The sequence below is a fragment of the Pristiophorus japonicus genome, chromosome 12 (genome assembly GCF_044704955.1).
Source record: "Pristiophorus japonicus isolate sPriJap1 chromosome 12, sPriJap1.hap1, whole genome shotgun sequence".
Taxonomy (NCBI): Eukaryota; Metazoa; Chordata; class Chondrichthyes; family Pristiophoridae; genus Pristiophorus; species Pristiophorus japonicus.
In genome coordinates this window covers 127415427-127433120 of record NC_091988.1, presented here as the reverse complement: position 1 = coordinate 127433120, position 17694 = coordinate 127415427, and the positions used below count along the sequence as shown (strand labels likewise).

Below are 17694 nucleotides of genomic sequence, written 5' to 3'. Positions count from 1 at the left end.
CCCGGGCCCAGGCCCTTATCTACCTGGGACCTGACACCTATATCCCCCATGCCCTGATCCCTATCTACCCCGGGCCCTGACCCCTATCTCCCTGGGCCCTGACACCTATCTCCCCCGGGTCCTGATCTCTATCTCTCTGGGACCTGACTCCTATCTCCCCCGAGCCCTCACCCCTATCTCCCCCTGACCCTGACCCCTATCTCCCTGGGCCCTGTCCCCTATCTTCCCCGGGCCCTGACCCCTATCTCCCCCGGGCACTGATCCTTATCTCCCCGGGCCGCAATTGTCGGGTACTGCGCATTCGCGGCTTTGGTCCCCATCGCGCAAACGCAGAATAGTTTAACGGTGCGCACGCGAAGCTCCGGGACAACGCACGCATGCGCATGAGTCCACAATGACGGTCATTGCCGATATTCACGGCGTCGACCAATCGGAGTGAAGGCACGACGTGATTGACGTGTGATTTGGACCAATAGGACCAGCAAGCGTCACGTGGGCTTTGGAGCAATGCCGGCGGGCCTCTTGGCGGGCGGACGTTGTTGTTTGGTGGACTCGCGGAATATTGGCCGGTTCATTGCTGACTGTGAGCCGCCTGATGTGGAGCAAAGGCTGTGAGATGTGTGAGTGATTGTCATCAGTTCCGGGGGTGGGGAGGGGACTGGACTGATGGCCCGCCTCAGTCATGGTGGCAAGTGGGCTTCAGTCTTGTTGAGATGTGATGCAGGCCGGCAGTTCTCCAGCGGCTTTCACCCATGTCCCCAAACACTGCAGCCAATGCCGTGCACTCACTGGTCTCATGTTTGTGCAGCACAAGACACCCCTGCAGCAATCAGTGCTTGGCCCTTGGGCCGGACTCCGGGGGCAGCTCCCTTGCCCCGCCACACAGCAGCACTGCTCGGGAGTGTCAGCCTGCATTCTGTGCTCCAGTCTCTGTATCCACGGCCTGCTGATTCACAGCACACTGCTACTCACTCAGCCGTGCCTCACACTTGTATCTTTTTAAAAGATTTGTTTGGCTCCCATGATCAATGTTTCAAGATGTTTGCACTAACTGCTTCAAAGCATAGTGCCATTTGTTTTAATGTGCGCAACCCTCAACATTCCCTCTCCTCTTTTAGACATCATCAAGGTCCAGGGTCTGTGCTGAATTGGTTGCTCTCACCCAAGGGTCCCAGTAAGCAAGACTGGAGCAGGGGGGAAAATCAGCTCCTGGCAGCTATCCAGTTTCAGCGACTGGAAAGTATGTATGTGGCATCAGCTTGGGCCAGAGTGTTCTCATCTGTGATGTCCCCTGAGCTCTTGTCCCTGAGCTCTCGTCTCCAACCAACACTCAGTCCAGGTTATAGATGAAGAACAATCACCTGCCCACCTACTGAGGACATGTCATGACTGTACATTTGTATCCCTGATCAGTCAGCACCGCCAAAAGAAGATGAGAGACAAGTTTTGAGGAGTTAACCAAGAGGTTCGATCAGGGCAGTGTGCAATGTAGTGTATATGGACTTTAGCAAAACTTTTCTTCAGATCCCACATGGTAGACTGGTCATGAAGGTTAAAGCCCATGTGATCCAGGGCAAAGTGGAAAGTTGGATCCAAAATTGGCTTAGAGGCAGGAAGCAAAGGGTAATGGTTGATGGATGTTTTTGTGACTGGAAGGATGTTTACAGTGGGGTTCCGCAGGGCTCAGTACTAGGTCCCTTGCTTTTTGTTGATGATTTAAATTTGAATATAGGGATTATGTTTAAGAAGTTTGCTGATGACACTAAAATTGGCTGTGTGGTTGATAATGAAGAGGAAAGTCATGGACTGCAGGAGGATATCAATCTACTGGTCAGGTGGGCAGAGCAGTGGCAAATGGAATTTAATTCAGAGAAGTGTGAGCTGATGTACTTTGGGAGGGCTAATAAGGAAAGGGTATACACATTAAGCGGTAGGCCACTTAATAGTGTCGATGAACAAAGGTACCTTGGAGTGCTTGTCCACAGATCCCTGAAAGTAGCAGGCCAAGTGGATAAAGTGGTTAAGAAGGCATACAGAATGCTTGCCTTTATTGGCCGAGGCATAGAATATAAGAGCAGGGAGTTTATGCTTAAATTGTATACTACTTTGGTTAGGCCACAGCTGGAGTACTGCGTGCAGTTCTGGTCGCCGTATTATAGGAAGGACGTGATTGCACTAGAGAAGGTGCAGAGGAGATTTACTAGGATGATGCCTGGAATGGAGAATCATAGTTATGAGGACAGATTGGATAGGCTGGGTTTATCCTCATTGGAACAGAGGAGGTTGAGAGGAGACCTCATTGAGGTGTACAAAATATTGAGGGGCCTGGACATAGTGGATAGTAAAGGCCTATTTCCATTGGTGGAGGGGTTTATTACGAGGGGGCATAATTTTAAGGTGGTTGGTGGAAGGTTTAGAGGGGATTTGAGGGGGGGCTTCTTTATGCAGAGGGTTCTGGGGATCAGGAACTCACTGCCTGGATGCAGAAACCCTCACCACTTTTAAGAGATGGTTGGATGGGCACTTAAAGTGTCGTAACCTGCAGGGTTACGGACCAAGAGCTGGTAATTGGGATTAGACTGGATGACCTTTTGTTGGACGGCGCAGATATAATGATCAGTACTGCAGGGAATAGAATGCAGCCAGGGTGATCTCCGGACTAATTTCGATCGCTTGGATGGGTCGGAGAGGAATTTTCCCAGATTTTTTTCTCCCTAAATTGGACTGGGTTTTTCGCCTCTCCCAGGAGATCACATGGCTCCAGTTGAGGTGGAGTGTAGAATGTTTCAGTGTAAGATGTGTCGCAGTTGTGTGAGGCGGACTGGTTGGGCTGGCTGCTCTTTGTCTTTCCGTCATTGTTCATGGGTTTATATGTAACCTTTAGGGCTGCTGACCAAGGGCCGTGTGGCTCTTTGTCGGCCAGCGTGCTCACGATAGGCCGAAATCGTCTCCTTCTGCGCAGTATATTTCTACGTTTCTCAGTTTAGGGGAGGACAAAACCAAGACTGTGCAAAGTGTCTGCATTTCAAGCAGTGAGGATGGATGGAGAGTTTGTAGGACGTGGGATTTACAGCTTTGGTGAATGAAGCTAGAGAGTAAGCATTTTTTTTCGATAAACGAGAACAACCTGTTCTAAACTTAGAAACATAGAAATTTACAGAGCAGAAGGAGACCATTTCGGCCCGTCATGTCCGCGCCGGCTGACAAAGAGCCACACGGCCCTTGGTCAGCAGCCCTAAAGGTTGCATATAAACCCATGAACAATGACGGAAAGGCAAAGAGCAGCCAGCCCAACCAGTCCGCCTCACACAACTGCGACACCCCTTATACTGAAACATTCTACACTCCACCCCAACCGGAGCCATGTGATCTCCTGGGAGAGGCAAAAACCAGATAAAAACCCAGGCCAATTTAGGGAGAAAAAATTTGGGAAAATTGCTCTCTGACCCGTCCAGGAGATTACCCTGGCCATATTCGATTCCCTGCAGTATTTAACATTAATACTGTGTTGGCCAACGAAAGGTCATGCAGTCTAATCCCAATTACCAGCTCGAGGTCCGTAACCCTGCAGGTTACGACACTTTAAGTGCCCATCCAACCATCTCTTAAAAGTGGTGAGGGTTTCTGCATCCACCACTCTTCCAGACAGTAAGTTCCAGATCCCCACAACCCTCTGCGTAAAGAAGCCCCCCCAAATCCCCTCTAAACCTTCGACCAACCAACTTAAAACTATGCCCCCTCGTAATAGACCCCTCCACCAATGGAAATAGACCCTTACTATCCACTATGTCCAGGCCCTTCAATATTTTATACACCTCGATGAGGTCTTCCCTCAGCCACCTCTGTTCCAGCAAGAACAAACACAGCCTATCCAATCTGTCCTCATAACTAATATTCTCCATTCCAGGCAGCATCCGAGTAAATCTCCTCTGCACCCGCTCTAGTGCAATCATGTCCTTCCTATAATACGGCGACCAGAACTGTACGCAGTATTGCAAATGTGGCCCAACCAAAGTATTATACAATTTAAGCATAACCTCCCTGCTCTTATAATCTATGCCTCGGCCAATAAAGGCAAGCATTCTGTATGCCTTCTTAACCACCTTATCCACCTGGCCTGCAACTTTCAGGGATCTGTGGACAAGCACGCCAAGGTCCCTTTATTCATCTACACTATTAAGTGGCCTACCGCTTAATGTGTATACCCTTTCCTTATTAGCCCTCCCAAAGTGCATCACCTCCCACTTCTCTGAATTAAATTCCACTTGCCACTGCTCTGCCCACCTGACCAGTAGATTGATATCCTCCTGCAGCCCATGACTTTCCTCTTCATTATCAACCACACAGCCAATTTTAGTGTTGTATGCAAACTTCTTAATCATACTCCCTGTATTCAAATCTAAATCGTTGATATATACCACAAAAAGCAAGGGACCCAGTACTGAGCCCTGCGGAACCCCACTGGAAACATCCTTTCAGTCACAAAAACATCCATCAACCATTACCCTTTGCTTCCTACCTCTAAGCCAATTTTGGATCCAACTTGCCACTTTGCCCTGGATCTGCAGAAGGCTTTAACCTTCATGACCAGTCTACCATGTGGGACCTTATCAAAAGCTTTGCTTAAGTCGATATGCACTACCCTCATCGACTCTCCTGGTTACCTCCTCAAAAAATTCAGTCAGGTTAGTCAAACACGACCTTCCCTTAACAAATCCATGCTGACTGTCCCTAATTAATCCTTGCCTTTCCAAATGTAGCTTTATTCTGTTTTTCAGGATTTTTTCCAGTAATTTTCCCACCACTGAGGTTAGGCTGACAGGCCTGTATTTACACCGCTTTTGGTACTGTTGTGGGGGGATGACTCTTTAGGGGAAGAGATCAGCAGCCAAGTTCATGGCACCGTGGCTGGCTCTGCTGCACAGGAGGTCAGAAAAAAGAGTGGGAGAGCGATAGTGATAAGGGATTCAATTGTAAGGGGATTATATATGAGTTTCTGCGGCCGCAACCGAGACTCCAGGATGGTATGATGCCTCCCTGGTGCAAGGGTCAAGGATGTCTCAGAGCGGGTGCAGGACATTCTGAAAAGAGAGGGTGAACAGCCAGTTGTCGTGGTGCACATTGGTACCAACGATATAGGTAAAAAAACGGGATGAGGTCCTACGAGAAGAATTTAGGGAGCTTGGAGCCAAATTAAAAAGGACCTCAAAAGTAGTAATCTCAGGATTGCTACCAGTGCCACATGCTAGTCAGAGTAGGAATCGCATGAGAGCTCAGATAAATGCTTGGCTTGAGGAGTGGTGCAGAAGGGAGGGATTCAAATTCCTAGGACATTGTAACCGGTTCTGGGGTAGGTGGGACCAGTACAAACCGGACGGTCTGCACCTGGGCAGGACTGGAACCATTGTCCTAGGGGGAGTGTTTGCTATTGCTGTTGGGGAGGAGTTAAACTAATATGGCAGGGGGATGGGAACCTATGCAGGGAGACAGAGGGAAATAAAATGGAGACAGAGGCAAAAGATAGGAGAACAGTAAAAGTGGAGGGCAGAGAAACCCAAGGCAAAAAATAAAAAGGGCCACATTACAGCAAAATTCTAAAGGGGCAAAGTGTGTTTAAAAAGTCAAGCCTGAAGGCTCTGTGCCTCAATGCGAGGAGTATTCGGAATAAGATAAGGTGGACGAATTAACTGCACAGATAGCAGTTAATGGATATGATGTAATTGGCATCACGGAGACATGGCTCCAGGGTGACCAAGGCTGGGAACTCAACATCCAGGGGTATTCAACATTTAGGAAGGATAGACAGAAAGGAAAAGGAGGCGGGGTGGCGTTACTGGTTAAAGAGGAAATTAATGCAATAGTAACGAAGGACATTGCCTTGGAAGATGTGGAATTGGTATGGGTGGAGCTACGGAATACCAAAGGGCAGAAAACGCTGGTAGGAGTTGTGTACAGACCACCAAACAGTAGTAGTGAGGTTGGGGACAGCATCAAACAAGATATAAGGGATGTGTGCAATAAAGGTACAGCAGTTATCGTGGTCGACTTTAATTTACATATAGATTGGGCTAACCAAACTGGTAGCAATGCGGTGGAGGAGGATTTCCTAGAGTGTATTAGAGATGGTTTTCTTGATCAATATGTCAAGGAACCAACGAGAGAGCTGGTCATCCTAGACTGGGTGATGTGCAATGAGAAGGGACTAATTAGCAATCTTGTTGTGCAAGGCCCCTTGAGGAAGAGTGACCATAATATGGTAGAATTCTTTATGAAGATGGAGAGTGACACAGTTAATTCAGAAACTAGGGTCCTGAACTTAAGGAAAGCTAACTTTGATGGCATGAGGCGTGAATTGGCTAGAATAGACTGGCAAATGATAGTTAAAGGGTTGATGGTGGATAGGCAATGGCAAACATTTATAGATCACATGGACGAATTTCAGCAATTGTACATCCCTGACTGGAGTAAAAATAAAACAGGGAAGGTGGCTCAACCGTGGCTAACGAGGGAAATTAAGGATAGTGTTAGATCCAAGGAAGAGGCATATAAATTGGACAAAAAAAGCAGCAAACCTGAGGACTGGGAGAAATTTAGAATTCAGCAGAGGAGGACAAAGGGTTTGATTTTAGGAGGGAGAAAATAGAGTACGAGAGGAAGCTTGCCGGAAGCATAAAAACTGACTGCAAACGCTTCAATAGCTATGTGAAGAGAAAAAGATTAGTGAAGACAAACGTAGGTCCCTTGCAGTCAGACTCAGGTGAATTTATAATGGGGAACAAAGAAATGGCAGACCAATTGAACAAATACTTTGGTTCTGTCTTCACGAAGGAAGACATAAATAACCTTCCGGAAGTACTAAGGGACCGAGGGACGAGAGAAGGAGGAACTGAAGGATATCCTTATTAGACGGGAAATTGTGTTGGGGAAATTGATGGAATTGAAGACTAATAAATCCCCAGGGCCTGATTGTCTGCATCCCAGAGTACTTATGGAAGTGGCCCTAGAAATAGTGGATGCATTGGTGATCATTTTCCAACAGTCTATCAACTCGGGATCAGTTCTTATGGACTGGAGGGTAGCTAATGTAACACCACTTTTTAAAAAAAGAGGGAGAGAAAACGGGTAATTATAGATCGGTTAGCCTGACATCAATAGTGGGGAAAATGTTGGAATCAATTATTAAGGATGAAATAGCAGCGCATTTGGAAAGCAGTGATGGGATCGGTCCAAGTCAGCATGGATTTATGAAGGGGTAATCATGCTTGACAAATCTTCTGGAATTTTTTGAGGATGTAACTAGTAGAGTGGACAAGGGAGAACCAGTGGATGTGGTGTATTTGGACTTTCAAAAGGCCTTTGACAAGGTCCCACACAAGAGATTGGTGAGCAAAATCAAAGCACATGGTATTGGGGGTAATGTACTGCCGTGATCGAGAATTGGTTGGCAGACAGGAAGCAGAGAGTTGGGATAAACGGGTCCTTTTCGGAATAGGAGGCAGTGACTAGTGGAGTGCTGCAGAGCTCAGTGCTGGGACCCCAGCTCTTTACAATATACATTAATGATTTGGATGAAGGAATTGAATGTAATATCTCCAAGTTTGCAGATGACACTAAACTGGGTGGCGGTGTGAGCTGCGAAGAGGATGCTAAGAGGCCCCAGGGTGATTTGGACAGGTTAGGTGAGTGGACAAATGCATGGCAGATGCAGTATAATGTGGATAAATGTTAGGTTATCCACTTTGGAGGCAATAACACAAAGGCAGAATATTATCTGAATGGCGACAGATTAGGAAAAGGGGAGGTGCAACGAGACCTGGGTGACATGGTTCATCAGTCATTGAAAGTTGGCATACAGGTACAGCAGGCGTTGAAGGCAAATGGCATGTTGGCCTTCATAGCAAGGGGATTTGTGTATAGGAGCAGGGAGATCTTACTGCCATTGTACAGGGCCTTGATGAGGCCTCACCTGGAATATTATGTTCAGTTTTGGTCTCCGAATCTGAGGAAGGACATTCTTGCTATTGAGGGAGTGCAGCGAAGGTTCACCAGACTGATTCCAAGGATGGCTGGACTGTCATATGAGGAGACACTGGATCAACTGGGCCTTTATGCACTGGAGTTTAGAAGGATGAGAGGGGATCTCATAGAAATGTATAAGATTCTGATGGGATGGGACAGGTTAGATGTGGGAAGAATGTTCCCGATGTTTGGGAAGTCCAGAACCAGGGGACACAATCTTAGGATAAGGGGTAGGCCATTTCGGACTGAGATGAGGAGAAACTTCTTCACTCAGAGAGTTGTTAACCTGTGGAATTCCCTGCCGCAGAGAGTTGTTGATGCCAGTTCATTGGAGCTATTCAAGAGGGAGTTAGATATAGCCCTTATGGCTAAAGGGATCAAGGGGTATGGAGAGAAAGCAGGAAAGGGGTACTGAGGTGAATGATCATCCATGATCCTATTGAATGGTGGTGCAGACTCGAATGGCCTGCTCCTGCACCTATTTTCTATGTTTCTAGCCCTTTCTCCCTTCTTAAACAGGGGTACTACATTAGCAGTCCTCCAATCCTGCAGTACCATTCCCAAATCTGAAGAGGACTGGAAAATGATGGTCAAGGCCTCTGCTATTTCCTCTTTTACTTCGCTCAACAGCCTGGGATGCATTTCATCCAGGCCTGGGAATTAGCTACTTTCAGAGCTGCTAAACCCCTTAATATTTCCTCTCTCCCTATATTTATTTCATCCAAAATATCACACTCCTCCTCGATAGCAGTATCTGCATTCCTCCTTTCCTTTGTGAAATCGACGCAAAGTATTCATTAAGAACCCTACCAACATCTTCCACCTTAACACAAAGATTACCCTCATGGTCTCTAATAGGCCCTACCCTTTCTTTAATTACCCTCTTACTCTTAATATATTTATTGAACATCTTCGGGTTTTCCTTAATTTTACTGGCCAAGAATTTCTCATGCTCTCTCCTTTTGAAATTTTACCTCTTAACTTTCTATATTCCTCTAAAGATTCTAAAGTATTTAGCTGTTGGCATATGACACATGCATCCCTTTTTATCTTTATCTTCCCCTGTAAGTCCCTAGACATCCAGGGGGCTCTAGAATTATTATTCCCAACCTTTTTCTTTAAGGGCACATGTTTGGCCTGAGCCTTCCGGATCTCCTCCTTAAATGCCTCCACTGTTCCAACACTGATTTACCCAAAAGTAGCTGTTTCCAGTCCACTCTGGCCAAATCACTCCTCAACTTAGCAAAATTAGCTTTTCCACAATTTGGAACTTTTATTCCAGGCCTATCCTTATCCTTATCCATAATCAACTTGAGTCTGACTGAATTATGGTCACTGGCACCCAAGTGCTCTCCCACTAATACCCCTTCAACCTGCCCAGCTTCATTCCCCAAAACTAAATCCAAGACCGCCCCCTCTTGTGTTGGGCTTGCTATATACTGACTAAAAAAGTTCTCCTGAATGCATTTCAAGAATTCCGCACCCTCTGTACCCTTCACACTAAATTTGTCCCAATTAATATTAGGATAGTTAAAATCCCCTACTATTACTACCCTATGGTTTTTGGACTTCGCAGCAATTTGCCGACATATTTGCTCCTCTATCTCCCTCCCACTGTTTGGGGGTCTATAGTACACGCCCAGCAGTGTGATTGGCCCTTTTTTATTTTTCAATTCTACCCATATGGCCTCATTTGATGATCCCTCCTCAACGTTATAATAGTTTCTTTAATCAGTACCGCGAACCCCCCCCCCCCTCCTTTTTACCCCCTCTCTGTCTTGTCTAAAAATCCTGTAACCAGGAATATTGATCTGCCAAACCTGCCCCTCTTTCAGCCATGTTTCTGTATTGGCTATAATATCATACTCCCAAGTGTCTACCTGTGCTCTTAGCTCATCTACCTTATTCGCTATACTCCTTGCATTTAAAGTATATACCATTTAACAAAGGAAGACCTCCTTGCTTACTACATACTAAGCCCTGTTTCCTCTGTCTTAACAGATTCGCTTTCAAGATTCTTGCAATCCAATTTCTGCTTTACTTCCTTCCCTGTTGAATTTGTTCTCGGGTTCCCATCCCCCTGTCAAGCTAGTTTAAACTCTCCCCAACAGCACTAGCAAAATTCCCCGCGAGGATATTGGTCCCGGTGCTGTTGAGGTGCAACCCGTCCGGTTTGTACAGGTCCCATCTCCCCGCAGAAGCGGTCCCAGTGCCTCAGGAATTTAAAGCCCTCCCTCCTACACCAACTTTCCAGCCTCTATCCTTCTATTCTTGTACCAATAGTAACCCGGAGATTACTACCTTTGAGGTCCTAGCCTTTAATTTTCTTCCTCGCTCCTTGAATTCTGCCTGTCGGACCTCATCCCTCATTTTACCTTTGTTGTTGATCCCAATATGGACCACGGCCTCCAGCTGTTCACCCTCCCCCCCCCCCCCCCCCCCCAGGATGCCCTGTGTCCGCTTTGTGACATCCTTGACCCTGGCACCAGGGAGGCACAAAACCATTCGGGAGTCACGCCTATCTGTTCCCCTAACTATGGAATCCCCTATCACTAGAGCTTTTTTATTCTTCGTCCTTTCCCCCGCCCCCCCCCCCCCCAGGCCACTGCAGCTGAGCCACCTGTGGTGCCTTGGAATTGGCTCTGGCTATCCTGTATTTAAAGTAAAGACTTTTGTAAATTCATTTCACAGAGTATTGCAAGTGGAAGATTTACAGACGGGAAGCTCAACCCAAACATCACGTCAAGATCTGACAGTAGTTCAATTCATCTGGACCTGAACATCATCGACTTTTGAGTATAGAAGGAAAAACGTTATCTGTTCATTCAGTGAAAAAATATCAGCTGACTGGAAAAATACTTGAGATATACACACACCCACACACACACACCCAAGTGAGAGTGTTCCAGTGCACTGATTATGGGAAAAACTTTAACCTGTTACACAGTCTGAAGACACATCGCACCAATCACAGTGGGGAGAAACCATACACGTGTTCTGTGTGTGTGTGTGTGTGTGTGTGTGTGTTCGAAATAATTTTCCAATGGGCCACTGTGTCGATCCACCAATTCATGAGGACTGAGGAGAGGCCATTTATGTTCACTCATGATGGGAAGAGGTTTAGGCAGCAGCCCAACCTATTGGCACACCAGAGTATGCACACTGGAGAGAGGCCGTTCACCTGCTCAATGTGTGGTAAGGGCTTCTCTCGGTCATCGAACCTGCTGGCACATCAGCGCATTCACACTGGAGAGAGGCCGTTCACCTGCTCAATGTGTAGTAAGGGCTTCTCTCGGTCATCGAACCTGCTGGCACATCAGCGCATTCACACTGGAGAGAGGCCGTTTAGCTGCACCACATGTGGAGAGGAATTCACTCGGTCGTCTAGTTTGCAGACACACCAACGAGTTCACACTGGGGAGAGGCCATTTAGTTGTTCCACATGTGGGAAGGAATTCAGTCGGTCATCCCATTTGCTGAGACACCAGCGCATTCACACAGGGGAGATGCCTTTCACTTGCTCAGTGTGTGGGAAGGGATTCACTCAATCTTCCAACCTGTTGACACACCAACTTGTTCACACTGGGGTGAGGCCATTCACCTGTTCCATATGTGGAAAGGGATTCACTCGGTCATCCCACCTGCTGACACACCATCGCATTCATGCTGGGGAGAGGCCATTCACCTGCTCTGTGTGTGGGAAGGGATTTATTCAGTCCTCCAGCCTGCTGACACACCAGCGAGTTCACACCAGGGAGAGGCCATTCATTTGTTGTGTGTGTGGGAAGGGCTTCACTCGGTCCTCCAATCTGCTGTCACATCAAAGTGTTCACACTGGAGAGAAGCCGTTCACCTGCTCCGTGTGTGGGAGTAAATTCACTCGGTCCTCCAGCCTGCTGGCACACCAGCATGTTCACACTGGGGAGAAACCGTTCACCTGCCCAGTGTGTGGGAAGGGATTCACCCGCTCATCCAACGTGGTGACACACCAACGTGTTCACACTGGAGAGAGACCATTTACATGTGTGTGTGGGAAGGGATTCACCCGTTCATCCAACCTGCTGACACACCAGCGAGTTCACATTTAACTACAATGGATGGGTTCTGCTGTTAATCACATCCAGGACTGACCCATGCTCACTCTGGCAGTTGTGGTTTATTTATGCTAATCTTACTAACCCCTAGAACTGAACTGTATTTTAGTATTCTGTATATATGTGACACATTTTTCAGTTATGTTACATTTTCTCTTGGGTTTAGCATCACCAGCCACTCCTGTAACTGGACGCATCATTCCTATGGTCTGGAGTGTTCCTTTCTGGCCCAATATCTAGGCAACCAATAGCAAGATGGAGGGATTGTATTGCAAGATGCAGACCCTTTGTACCCAGCTACACGTGATTCTACTCTCATCCAATGTTCCCTCTAATTTTTTTTAACTCAACGGGCCACAAACTCCTTTCTGCGGAACCTTTTCTTCCATAGACAAATTTTACAAACACAACTTTTACACCAATGACATTTACACCAACGACAACAGCAACAGCCAAAAGTACTTCATTGGCTGTAAAGCGCTTTGAGGCATCTAGTGATCATGAAAGGCACCATTATAAATGCAAGTCTTTGTTTTCTTTTAAAAGCATGTATACAGTAATGTCACAGTACCACCCCACCGTCTCATAAGGACATAAGAAATAGGAGTAGGCCATTCGGCCCCTCGAGCCTGCTCCGCCATTTAATAAGATCATGGCTGATCTGATCATGGACTCAGCTCCACCTCCCTGCCCGCTCCCCATAGCCCTTTATCCCCTTATCACTCAAAAATCTGTCTATCTCCGCCTTAAATATATTCAATGACCCAGCTCTCTGGGGCAGAGAATTCCATAGATTTATAACCGGCTGCGAGAAGAAATTGCTCCTCATCTCAGTTTTAAATGGGCGGCCACTTATTCTGAGACTATGCCCCCTAGTTCTAGTTTCCCCTATATCCTCTCTGCATCCACCTTGTCGAGCCCCCTCATTATCTTATATGTTTCAATAAGATTACCTCTCATCCTTCTGAACTCCAATAAGTATAGGCCCAACCTACTCAACCTTTCTTCATAAATCAGCCCCCTCATCTCCATAATCAACCTAGTGAACCTTCTCTGAACAGCCTCCAATGCAAGTATATCCTTCCTTAAATACAGACCAAAACTGTATGCAGTACTCCAGGTGTGGCATCACCAATACACTGTACAGTTATAGCAGGACTTCTCTGCTTTTATACTCCATCCCCTTTGCAATAAAGCCCAACATTCCATTAGCCTTCCTGATCACTTGCTGTACCTGCATACTAACTTTTTGTGTTTCATGCACAAGGGCCTCTAGGTCCCTCTGCACGTTGCAATTTTTCTCCATTTAAATTTTAATTTGCTTTTCTATTTTTTCTGCCAAAGTGGATAACCTCACATTTTCCCACATTGTACGCCATCTGCCAAATTTTTGCCCACTCACTTAGCCTGTCTATAGCCCTTTGCAGATTGTTTGTGTCCTCACAATTTGCTTTCCCATCCATCTTTGTATCATCAGCGAACTTGGCTACATTACACTCAGTCCCTTCATCCAAGTCATTAATATTGATTGTAAATAGTTGAGGCCCCAGCACCAATCCCTGTGGCACCCCACTAGTTACAGTTTGCCAATCGGAAAATGACCCATTTATCCCGACTGTTTTCTGTTAGTTAGCCAATCCTCTATCCATGCTAATATATTACCCCCAACCCCATGCTTTTATCTTGTGCAGTAACCTTTTATGTGGCACCTTATCGAATGCCTTCTGGAAATTCAAATACACCACATCCACTGGTTCCCCCTTATCCACCCTGCTCATTACATCTTCAAAGAACTCCAGCAAATTTGTCAAACATGATTTCCCTTTCATAAAACTATGATGACTCTGCTTGATTGAATTATGCTTTTCCAAATGTCCCACTACTGCTTCCTTAATAATAGACTCCAGCATTTTCCCAACGACAGATGTTAGTCTAACCGGTCTATAGTTTCCTGCTTCCTGTCTGCCTCCTTTTTTAAATAGGGGCGTTACATTTGCAGTTTTTGAATCTGCTGGGATCTCCCCAGAATCCAGAGAATTTTGGTAGATTACAACCAATGCATCCACTATCTCTGCAGCCACTTCTTTTAAGACCCTGGGATGCAAGCCATCAGGTCCAGGGGACTTGTACACCTTTTGTCCCATTATTTTACCGAGTACTACTTCTTTAGTAGTAGTATGAAGTTCCTCCCTCTCTTTAGTCCTTTGATTATCCACTATTGGGATGTTTTTATTCTCTTCTACAGTGAAGACCGATACAACATATTTGTTCGATGTCTCTGCCATTTCCCTGTTACCCATTATTAATTCCCCAGTCTCATCCTTCAGGGGACCAACATTTACTTTAGCCACTCTTTTTTTCCTTTTTTTATGTACCTGTAGAAACTCTTACTTTCTGTTTTTATATTTCGTGCTAGTTTACTTTCATAATCTATCTTCCCCCTCTTATTTTTTGCGTCGTTCTTTGCTGGCTTTTAAAAGTTTCCCAATCCTCTGGCCTCCCATTCGTCTTGGCCACATTGTATGCCCTTGTTTTCAATTTGAGACCATCTCTTATTTCCTTAGTTAGCCACGGATGGTTATCTCTTCTCTTAGTCTTTCCTTCTCTTTAGATATATTTTTGTTGAGAGTTATGAAATATCTCTAAATGTTTGCTACTGCTCATCAACCATCAGACATTTTAATCTATTTTCCCAGTCCACTTTAGCCAACTCTGCCTTCATATCTTTGTAGTCACCTTTATTTAAGCATCTGAAACCATGACATAGTGGAGTGGTGATCAGACAAGATTCTGTACAAGTTTAATATAATTTATCTGCTTTTGAATTCAATAACTCTAGAAATGAACCCCAGTGCTTTATTTGCACTTTTTTAACCTGCATTGCTACTTTTAGTGATTTGTGAATCTATACCCCTATCCCTTTGCTCCTCTATTCCATTTAGTCTCTAATTTTCTAATGAGTAGGTAGCTTCCTTATTCCCCTGACCAAAATGCCCCACCTCAATTGTCTATATTGAACTTCATTTGTCATTTACATGCCCATTCTGCAAGTATGTTTACAGTAAAATCAACATCACTTTCTGTAATTCTTTCTGGCTTTAAACAATTTTCCGAATTTAAAAAAAAAAAGTTCTAATTTTTGTTTGACAATGGCAAACCCAGGTGGTTCGAATCCTTCAGCAGACAGATGGGCTAAATGGGTTGACCAGTAGAAAGAGAGGTGCGTCAACATTTTTAAACATATAAACCTGATGCCAGAATTCTGATTTTCAAAAGTAAGATCCAATTTCCCCCACTGTTTATGTTTTTAAGGTTTTAACTTATCACCAATAAGACAAAAACCATAAATCTATCCTTGGCCCCCCTCCTATTTCTCATCTACATGTTGCCCCTTGGCGAGATCATCCAGAAACACGGCGTTAGTTTCCATATGTACACTGAGGACACCAGCTCTAGCTCACCACCACTTCTCTCGATCACTCCACGGTCTCTAAATTGTCAGACTGCTTGTCCGACATCCAGTTCTGGATGAGCAGAAATTTTCTGACTGACTCCATCCCTCTCCCCAACTCTGCATTCCAGGCCATCGTGTATTGCCCCCCTGCCCCCCACCCCCCACTCTGGTTGTCCAGCTCTGCACGGTATTTCAATTGAACTGCGCAACAGCATGGACATGTGTGCGGCCACGCACCATAGAGGGAACTGTGCTCTCAAGCGTTCACTGGATATTTACTCAGCCAATCGGCTTTGAACCAACATTTTACCATGTTTCCTGAGGAGATTCAATCACCTTGATTGCCTATGGGCTGCCAATATAATTTGATAAGATGGTGTCTTTGCCCACCCAGCTGTCAATCACAGAGGACTCGATCAGAGGCCCTGCCCAACAATCAACACAAGCAGTGCCAGCTAGTGAGATTCTGGATAACACTCGCAGACTGTTTTCAGATTTAAAGTGAACCGCGTAGTAAAAACAATGCTATTGGAAATGTCAATGAGATTTGGACAGAAATGGAAGGCGTCTGCTTCGTGGTGGATGAAAAAGACAAGGAGCAGACATTCTAGCTGGAATTGTTGCAACTTGAGACTGAGTAACATGAGTGATGTCGACAGGATGAAGAATAGAACATAGGGAGAATTCCATCACGAAGGAGAAACTGCCAGCGTGAAACAAAAGAGAACTTCACCAGTTAACCTGGCAGAGAATACTATTTAACCAGCCATAGATGAAGGGATTGGACCCTTTGTCTAACTGAATCTTGCATTTTGATGGAGGAGATGGTCATTTATTTGTGCATGATCCAGTTATTTGTTGTCCGCATATGTGATGGAGAGGTGCCTGGGCAAGTCATCTTGTACTATCACTTAGCAGGAGAGCACTATGGCCCATTCTCCTGCTGATCTAGTGATCACACAAACTATGATATTATCAGATGGGCTATTGTTTATCGTTTAACATCTAAAGCTTAGAGGCAAATGTTTAAGGAATTATGGAAAACTAAGTCATTGAGCTTAAAAAAAAAAAAATTCGAAACGGTTAGAGTAAAAATGTAAAAGAAACAAGGGTCTTTCTCATTTAATGTGAAGGAGGGGTTTCAGATTATTTAAGGATGGGGCTGCTTGAGCAGGAGAGTCAAGTGCTGGCAAAGGGTGGGTGTGTGAGGGTAGGGTTTCTAACTCTCCTGGATTGTTCTGGTGTCTTAATGAATTGAAGATTAATCTGGACACTTCTGGGAGAAACCGGGGAGAAAAATCATACGGGCATCAACTAATATTGGAGATGGGGGAAAGGCAGTTTGATGGTGAAGAATCACCCTGTCGGGTAATGAAGAGTCTGCTTTCCAATTGTTGGGGCAGCAGGGCATGACAAGATGGACACGTTGGGCAATTAGTGCCAGGAGCGTGGGGCAGTTGGAGGTCATGGGATGAGGCCTCACTGAATACATCCAACCAGAGTTGGTAACCCGAATGTTGGGTGGAGTTCGATGCCCACCTGTATCCCGGTGAACAGGAAGCTGTTCATCCCATCTGTGTTTAGTCAGGTGCACTGCCGCTAAATGGAACACAACTGGGTGAGGACAGGGCAATGAGGTTGTTAAAATGTAACAGCGGGTCACCAAACCAACAAATGCTGGTCTCTTAAGAGTTCCTTTGGTGCAGTGGGTGAGATATATATGAGACTGTTAGCTGTGTGGTGACAGCAGATTTACACAAGAGTAATAGGATGGTTTCTGCTGTGCTCGGCTACAGCCCATGGTTTGCCTCCAATTAAGTAGTGGGAAATCACGGCTGATAAGTGCAGAATGTCTGCTGATGTCTCGTTACTCACGGCAGATTACTGTGAATGGAATACTGACAAAGGGGCTGTAGAACACGGTGTTACTGTAATGTATCAGTCCTTGCCTGGTACAGGACACCCTTGAGAAGGGCTGAAATGCTGACATTAAGGTGAATCACCGAGGTGGCCAGGGATTGGCTGGAATATCTCACACGGGGAAGAGTTGGGACCAATGGCGATGATACGGTAGGGTAGGCCAAAGACACTGGCCTCAGTTTTCTGAAGGTTTAACGAGAAAATTGC

General features: G+C 45.7%; 1 protein-coding gene and 1 long non-coding RNA gene across 2 annotated transcripts; both read left to right on the top strand.

Annotated features, from left to right (window-relative positions):
• Window positions 1-505: 505 nt before the first annotated feature.
• On the top strand, window positions 506-16670 carry LOC139277451 (uncharacterized). Its single transcript, XR_011596084.1, has 3 exons — window positions 506-620; window positions 10711-10815; window positions 15962-16670. It is a non-coding gene; the product is annotated as an uncharacterized lncRNA (long non-coding RNA).
• LOC139277450 (zinc finger protein 436-like) lies at window positions 10993-16027 on the top strand. Its single transcript, XM_070895921.1, has one exon. It carries the CDS (start codon window positions 11091-11093, stop codon window positions 12105-12107), a length of 1017 nt encoding a protein of 338 aa, XP_070752022.1. The 5' UTR covers window positions 10993-11090; the 3' UTR covers window positions 12108-16027.
• Window positions 16671-17694: the final 1024 nt, after the last annotated feature.

Coding starts and splice junctions, on each gene's coding strand:
- LOC139277450 (XM_070895921.1), top strand. CDS start 11,091: ATGAGGACTGAGGAGAGGCCATTTATGTTCACTCATGATGGGAAGAGG.